This window comes from Syngnathus scovelli, chromosome 19 (assembly GCF_024217435.2).
Source record: "Syngnathus scovelli strain Florida chromosome 19, RoL_Ssco_1.2, whole genome shotgun sequence".
Lineage (NCBI taxonomy): Eukaryota > Metazoa > Chordata > Actinopteri > Syngnathiformes > Syngnathidae > Syngnathus > Syngnathus scovelli.
The window spans coordinates 5181312-5190171 of NC_090865.1; the positions used below are offsets into that span (position 1 = coordinate 5181312).

General features: G+C 40.1%; 1 protein-coding gene across 1 annotated transcript; it reads right to left on the bottom strand.

The window, feature by feature from the left end:
- Nucleotides 1-158: 158 nt before the first annotated feature.
- On the bottom strand, nt 159-8729 carry tuft1b (tuftelin 1b). Its single transcript, XM_049751492.2, has 12 exons — nt 8579-8729; nt 6820-6864; nt 2429-2527; nt 2290-2364; nt 2170-2232; nt 2005-2085; nt 1595-1702; nt 1291-1514; nt 1121-1226; nt 847-930; nt 613-707; nt 159-533 (listed from the first exon to the last, which is right to left on the bottom strand). Exons 1-12 carry the CDS (start codon nt 8687-8689, stop codon nt 461-463), a joined length of 1164 nt encoding a protein of 387 aa, XP_049607449.2. The 5' UTR covers nt 8690-8729; the 3' UTR covers nt 159-460.
- Between the last annotated feature and the right edge of the window lie 131 nt (nt 8730-8860).

Genomic DNA, 8860 nt, shown 5'->3' on the forward strand with positions numbered 1-8860 from the left:
TCTTCCGTCCACTAGATGGCACTGCTCCATTGTTTTTTATATTGACAAAGTCAATTACTGTTATTAAAACAAGACAATTTCACTGAAAAATGTGACTGAAATCTCAGGATTCTGATTAAAAAAAAGTGTAATTAAAAGAAAAAAAAAGACTCTCAGGATTGTGTTATTTTCATATAATTTTTGTTTTGGTTGCAATGTGTCTCCCAAACTCTTCCTTGAAATTCAGTCGTATGTCTGTCAGTTCAGACGCGTTTACATCCAATTTATTCACGGATTTAGTACACAAATGTGAATGCACTTTAGTGTTAATCTACATTCAAAATTCACATTCGGAAGCACTCGTGACTCTGGATTACACGCTGGCGCCTATGCAGTCGTTAAACATGCACATGATTCAATGGGGGGGGCGATTATGAACAAAGCACTCTTTAAATACATATTTACACTTTGTGAATGTCATTCACGACTTGATCTCGATGACTTTGATGAAGGGGAGGGACTTGTTGTTGGCTGCGGACGGCGTCAGAGGTTTGCTGAGATAAAAATAAAAACATAGTTGGACATTTAAAATGATTTCTTGATGATTATCACAATGGGCCAAGTGTAGCTCACCTGTAGATGACTACCGGCTTGTTCTCTGCGCTCTTAAGGGGTGGGGGGTCGCGGCCCGCCGAGAAATGCTCCATGTGGTCGTGCAACTCTCGGTTCTGTTTTTTAGAAACGTGCACAAAAAAGCTAAGGAGTGTAGCATAATTGTAAAATAAAGTAAAAGCAAAGAAACATAATCTCTCGTTTACTGAGTGGAAGATTTTCTTTTTAAACTTTAAAATTGGGAAGTGGTCTGACCTCGGCTTCCAGAAAGGCCACTTTTTCCTCCAGATCCCCGATGACCCGATCTCGTTCTTGGAGGACGGTGCGCGAGTTCTGCAGCTGTACACACGCACGTACAAAAGAGTCAGGCTAATTTTACGACGTTTGGCTAATTAAGGGGTTTGGTTTCAGTTGCTTGATGTTCTTCCAAATGTAATTTCCTCACTAATGGCTTCCTGAGTACTTGAAATGTGTTGTGTGTGTGTGTGTGTGTGTGTGTGTGTGTGTGTGTGTGTGTGTGTGTGTATACCTGCTCAATCATGTGTCGCACTTTCCTTTGTTGACTTTTCAGCATGTCATCCAAGTGGTGGATCTTCTCCTTCAAAATGGCCACCTCCTTTTCCAACTGACCACGTCTGAAAACACACACACAACATTGTCGCTACTACACAAACAAGCGCACACACTTGGTTTTGTTACCTGTCGTCTTTCTGATTTCCTTCACCGTTATCCGCCTGAAGCCGCTGTAGCTCTGCCTCGCTGGCGGCCATTTTGTCCCGCAGGACCCCGCTCTCGACCTCCATGTTGCCCAACAGCCTTTGAAGCTCTTCCACCCGTCGACCTCGCTCCGCTGAGTCCATCTCCGCCCGCTGGAGACGCTCTGACTGTTCTTCCAGACGCGCCTGTTGCTCCTTTGACTCCATCTGTCAAAAAAGGAAACTCCATTTTTATAACTTCTACTCTTGGCCATCTAGAAATGCAATGGAATTTTAATGTCACACACCAACAGCCGCTCTCTCTCCTCCCGGTGCCGACTTTCCATATCTTTCATCTGAGCGTAGAGGCGCTTGGTTTCTTCCCTCAGATACTGCACATGATTATCATCACTCTCCTGAGAATGCAGAAGAACCCGTGATAAGAAGCGGGTATTTTGATTTGGATCTTCTGTGAGTCACAAATTTTTCCGTTAGCATATTTCAGGAGGGGGGGGGGACCAGTGCCCCTACGGCTCCCCCCCTCTAGCTCCGCCAGTGTTAATGAGCCGGAAAAACGATTGTGTCAGCTAGAGACATCCGGATGAGCGGATCTTCTTTGAATGTGCTTTATTGATTTTTCTTTTTAAAAGGGAAGTAAGCATAACACACACACACACACACACACACACACGAGCACTATAAATGTTGAAGTACTTACGTCATGGTTAATGTAGTTGTAAATATTGTTGCCATTGGCGACGTTGGGCATGTGGTTGACTGTGTAGCCATTCGTGGGATACTGAAAAACAAAAAACATTTTAATCATCATGTTTCATTCACTTTTGATTCATTTTAAAAAAAAAAGATTTTCGTTTCTACTTACCTTCTTGTTACCATTTTGTCTCGCCGCCATCTGCTCTCTCAGGGTCTTCAGACAATACCTGACCTGGAAGTTGAGCAAATATGAAGCACGTCGTACATCATTCATTCCTCCCATCCTCACCTCTTGAATCTGCGACACCTCGTCCGTCAACATCCTGACGCTGTCCGCCGTCTCGGGTCTGCCGTCCAGGTACACCTACGACGCACGCCGCCGTTAAGTCCACACCACGACGCTCCTCAACAAAAACCAGCACACATACCTTGATGACTTCCACGCTTTCCTCCGCAAGATGTTCCAGCCGAGGACTTGCGACTCGCTCGTCGGGATTCCTTAGCAGCACCGATGCGACGCCGCTCTCCTGCGTGGCAGATGTGGACAATAAGTAGACACGAAAGGAAAGAAAAAGCCAAAGGGGCGGAGCTTAAAAAGCCACATGTGATTTCCCCCAAACCTGAGGATGTGTGACGGCCAAACAGCGGCTGCCTGGCAACCCATAATAAGGGCACGTTTGCACCCCTGGTGGGGGGGGAAAGTCACGAGTCAATGGAGGAGCAAAAACGATCAGGCCACCCAAGGCCTTCACAACAACAACACACTTTGCCATGGGAATAAGAATAATACAAATAGTCAGTTAGATAGTTTGTAGGGCATTCTCAAGAGAAAGTATGTCACACGATAATTTCAAAGTTTGTTTGGGATTTTTTTTGTGACGCAAATAAGCATCAAACTGCCACATTTCGTCTTTAATAATAATAATAATAATAATAAACATTTTATTTTTAAGGCGCCTTTCATGTATTTACACACTTGACATTGAAGGAGTGTAATCCTTTTGGGGGAACACCCATTCAGTCAAAAAAGAAAAGACCGGCTTTTCGTTTGACTGCGCAAAGGACACTGTAATTTTTCTGGGTGTTGGCTCCAGAAATAATGATGTGGTATTTCTTCACAAAGTAACACAAAGCTAAATGTTCTGCTGTTGGGCTTGTTTGTAGTCATAATACATTTCCAAAAGCAAAATAAAATAGGCTAGAGGTAAAGTGTCACTATTTTCTCAAGTATTTTTACAGGTTTGGCAGCCTGGTGTGAGGTAGTTCATAAACTCCAACGGGGGTCTTAAATCCGGAAAGTTACGTAACCTGAGTGGAAATGATGGAAAAAAGTAGAAAGTTTCGCACCACGCTGCCGCAACATTAAATATCCTTCAATGACACATTCCCAGCATGTCACCTTGGGTTGTTAAGTTGAAATGTGAGCGTTGCAAAGTTCAGCGCTAGGCTAAGCGTAATTAGCCGTGAAAAAGGTTGACACAGCACAAAGGGAAGACAAGACAGCTTGGAAATTAACAACTTGTTAATTTGTTAGATAACAAACAGCGGCTCAAATTGTGCGAAAATACCAAGCAAATTTATTTGTTGTTTAGCTTTTCGAGGCACGTGGGCAGGCTGGTGTTAGCTTCTAGCGCTAGCAAGCCGCGATGACCGACTAGCTTGTTCAATTGATATAAATTAGCTGATATTTTTTTTGTTTTACTCCTACGAAATCTTTTCTTTTTCAAAATGACATCTCTATCTCTGAAGTCTGTTTTTTTTTTTTGACAAGAATCATGATTGATGCGCGACCTTAATTGCCTGCGGGTCAATGAGGTAATGTTCTCCAGCAGAACACAACGTTCCATTCCAGGCGGGAAACTTATTAAATCATGCCGCTAAGGAAGCACCACAGAATACCTTCGGGTTAGCAGTCATGTTAACTATTTGGGCTTGAGTGACAGTGAGATGAAATCTGCGAAAACCATCAGCGAGAGAAGGCCCGGCGGCGAAAGTTCTACCACACCTCGTTGAGGAGTTTCTTTTTTTTTTTCATATACAATTGCAGCCTTTTTTTCTTGCTCGGAATATTACAACATATTCCTCATAATTCCAGATTTCACTAAGAGCAACAAAGTTAAAGACAATCGACATAAGCTAAAATGGGGGCGGAGCTTAGTGCACTTAGTAAAACATTAGGCGTGCTTATATAATGTTGACTGACGTGACTGCGTCAGTGAAAGCGGCAAAGAGGAACCATTTTTGTTTTCTGACAGGGCGGATTGACACGTGAGACGCGCAAATCTAAAAACAACAACCAACAAGTTGTGAGGGAAGTGTGGTTTTTAACATGGCCGCTGCAAATATGGCGCCGAGGTTCAGGGGCCATACATCAACATATGTGACAACATTGCAGCAACAGCGTTCGCGTTAACATGTGAATTCCAATCGTCTCTTGGTGCAGACTAAATCGCAGAGCATCAATATGAATCATTACTGTAACAATAAAAAAAAAAAATAAGCTAACCACTTCCCAACTCGACAGTACAGTCGGCGACTGACACATCACACACCTACTAAAATCTAGATTTTAAATTTGCTGGCAAAATGTCATGGAGCATTAATTACATAACTCACAAGACGTTACCCTGAGGTGAAATTTCAGGACAAACCTAAAATGCAACTCGTAATAGGTCAATTTAATTTGACTACTCAAATTGTCTGCATGCAAGTCTGCACATTTGGAATAAGATTAATTAAAATAATCACGATTCAGCAGTTAGATTTTTTTTCAGAGTAAAAAAACAACAAAAATAAAAATTGCTTTAAACTAAGGACATTTTTCAAGCAGAAGCTCAAGAATTGCCAAACGCCGTTGCAATATGCGGCAAAGATTTGATCTTCCACCCAAAGCATCTATTTACTATTTCCACTATCAACAACATCTCTCAACATGCAGTTCATGACTAGCAGGTTGGAATAAAATAAACAATTCTCTTGGGGTGATATCTACCTGCTCAAAGACGAACACCACGGTGGTCTTCTTAACATTAACGAGGGAGCTGCGATCCAGACAGCCGGCGTAGTGTGTGTGAAAGTGTGTGTGAGAATTTGTGTGCGTGTGTGTGTGTGTGAGTCAGGGCGTGGGATGTCTGCTTCCCTTAAATGCCTGGGCGAGGCTCACCAGCCAGCTGCCAACCCTGTTTTGTCACCAGATTGTTCCACGCTTGCGTCTAGAACCGGTTGCAACAGCACCCCCTGTTGGGCTACATTGGTCACTACATTTAACATTAAACAGTTAAACTATATTCATCTTCTTATGATAAGGATGGATTAGTCATCGAGTAGCCAAGTGACAGGGGTGTAAATGGCAACGTTGTGAGGAATGTGTTATGTAAAATAGATTAATGAGGTGTCTTTATGTAACACACACACAGACACACACAGAGCGTGTGCATTGTTAACACACAACTGGGCAAACAAAGTCAATGCCAAGCGCTGCACTGGCATGTAAATGTTTTTATAGGATTCTTTGTGCAACAAGCTAGCCATTCAAGTTTCCAAACGACTTTCCTTCCATTGGAAATAATAACTACGCTACACAATTTTATTGACATAACTTTCTGTTTTATCTATGGTTGTCATCACCTTTCTAAATGCTACTATTCAAGCCAAGCTAGCACATTCACCGCTAAAATATTTTAACCTTAAAGGACCGACACAAGGACAGTTTTTGTTGACACAACAACTCCAAAACGTTCCTTATGCAAGACGTCAAAGCAAATGCGCACACCTCAAAAATGTCGGCAATAAAGGCAGAGGGAGTTTTCCTCGAATATTTCATCCTCGCCGCAAATTTCTTTGTAACACGACTGTATTTGTACGGGCTTGACAGTTAGATATTTTCGAATTGTTCTTTCATGCCCGCAGTCAGCAAAACGCATTTCATGTAATGGCTTAAGGCAACATAAACACTGTTGAACAATGTTGAGGCTCTTAAAAAAACGTCACTGTGTCAGCTAATAGCATAATTACAATATTCAAGGGAACACAGACATGCCCCAAAACTAGCAGAGTCGTGAAAACATGACTCATCCTAATGAGACAAAATTGCCATGTTTCAGACTGTTGCAATTCCCTTTTGAAAAAGGTTAGGGTTAAGCTGCAGGTTAATTTGCAAAGTACACGACAGGACTTACGGTGAGACATGGTCACGGTTAATATCAAACCGAGCTGTGTGACACACACTGACACAATCAAGCTACATGTGCAAAAAGGCCTATTGATATTTCTAAAAAGACACATTAAAAAACACTTAAGTATTTACATGGTGACTGCAAGGCACATGCTAACTAATTTTTTTTTCTTAATAGTTTACAATTTTGCCCCAAAACATTTTTCCTAATATTGTGTTGTATTATTGTATTACTTAAATTTCCATTTGTGTGTGATGTCTAGGCTAACGTTTTCTTTTAAATTATTTATTCCCTCTTATTTTTGTAATTTTTAGAAGACACATTATTTGTGTAATTTTTAGAAGACACACGACGGCTCTATTTCTTCCAATATTTGTGAATTAAAATGTATTTTAAGTAGTTGAAAAAGGTAAAAAAGAAAAAAGAAAAAAAAACGAACATTCAAGTGTTAATTTGAATTACAACAGTGTTGGCAATATTAAAAACATTACATGACATTAAAAAAAAACGTATTTTTGTAATTGACAGGTTCTCGTCCTGATATCGCACTAACGGACAAATTAATGCTGTAGCAATAATTTGGGATAACTAAGTGAGCTGGCTCGTTAATTGAATAAGCAGGTTAGCATAGCTTAGTTACTCACGGTGCTCCTCGGCCGGTATCCGTCGTCCGTCTTCCCCTCTGCCATCTTGCCCATGCAGCGTGGAAAAAAAGAATTACCAACGCACAAAGTGTGCATGAGTGTGCAAGACTCAGCACACTGACGTGTGCGTGGCGGGCGTCCAAGTTCTCAAGTCGAACCTTGCAGGGGTTCCTCTTACGCAAACATTGCGTCACGTTGCCCTGACAACCAAACTTAACCCCGTTCCTGTTTGTTTGCGCTTTTAATCTTTATGCGGTTATCAATTCCATGGAAATTGATTGTTAAGTCACGGAAGACAGTAAAAGGTGTGGTTTCAAACTGCAGGTCGTGGCATATTCCTAAAAAGTATCAGTGGTACACAATATAACGTAATTTACTGTAACGTATATGTGACATGTTTGGCTACAGGATCCAAAAATGTCATGCCCGTAAGAGGGATTTTGGCTATCCGTGTAGCAATAGCGCCCTCCTGTGGTTTGAGTAAAAAAAAATCACAGAATTAAATATTCCCTACGTTTAAAGTTACGGTTGTTGTATTTTTTTGTTTTAGTATTTTTATTTAAATCTAGTACGGTATTATTTCCAAGTACAATTCTTGTGTGTACTTTAACTTTGCTAAGTAGAGTTCATACGTGTACTTTGTTGGTTAGTTTTTTAAATATAGTTAGTAATCTAAAAATTTGACATGCATTTAACAGCGATTTTGTGCTATATGTGTAACAAGAGCGCCCTCCTGTGGTTTGCGTGAATAATCACTGAATTAAATGTTCACTGTGCATGTTACAGTTGCTGCATTTTTGTTGTATTTGCTCTATTTTTGTCGTATTTTTCTTTAAATCAAGTACAGTAATTTCTATTAGTATTTATATTTATATTAATAAAGTACAGTTCAGGTGTGTTTTGCATTTTACAACTGATTTTTCCTTTTTTTTTTTACTCTACTTTCATGTGTTAAAACATTTTGACCATTTCTCTATATGTAAGCACAGTTAATATAATGTGACAGTGGCTCAAAATAACGCTGTTACATTTTAGGAATAGTTTTAAAAAGTAAAAATTGGCTTTAATTTTTTTTTTAAATATCGAATTCAAAAGTAAAGTACACATGTGAACTGTACTTGGAAAATTACTGTACTAGATTTAAATAAAATACAAAAATAGAGCAACAGTAACATGCACAGTGAACATTTAATTCGGTGATTTTTTCACAAAATCCACAGGAGGGCGCTATTGCTACACGTATCGCGCAAAATCGCTGTTAAGTGCATGTCAGAGTTTTAGATGAACTAAATTTAAAAATCTAACTAAAAAATTAAATTAAAACAGAAACTATTCCTAAAAAGTATCAATATCTAATTGTGAGGCACTGACACATACTCGATCTAAATAAAAATACTACAAAAATAGAACAAGTGTGAACATGAAATTCAGCAATTTTTCAGGCAAACCACAGGAGGGCGCTATTGTAACACATATAGCACAAATCGCTGTTACGTGCATGTCACATTTTTAGACCGTGTAGAATTTACACTGTAGAGTGTAGATGAACTAAATTGTAAAAGTAGGTAACAAAATTAAATTGAAACGACTAAAACTAACTATAACTAAAAAAAAAGTGTTTAATAAACCCCACAAAATAAAAAAATGGCCTTGAGCTGCAAAAGTCATGTCTAATGCACTATTATCATATATCATGCTGACTGACAATCTTTGCTACAACTTTCAAAACAAATCAAATCGTTCAAAGTAGTTTTCTGACCTGAGAGAGGCTGACGTCGGATCCACTCGTCAAAGATTTTCTTTGCCTTTTAGTCCAACTCAGCATCCGGGCCTCGGATGCCTGCCTCACCTTCTTCCAAAACGATGCCATGCGGCCTCTTAATGCGTTTTCCTTTCCCCCCCTTCCCAAATTATTCATCACATTTCGCCATAGTACAAAACGCCGGCCACCTGCAGCATAGCTAGCCGACTTAATTCTGTATCGTGACCTGCAAATAGGATAAGACTACCTCCTGCTTTATTTACCTCACGAGTGCCGAAC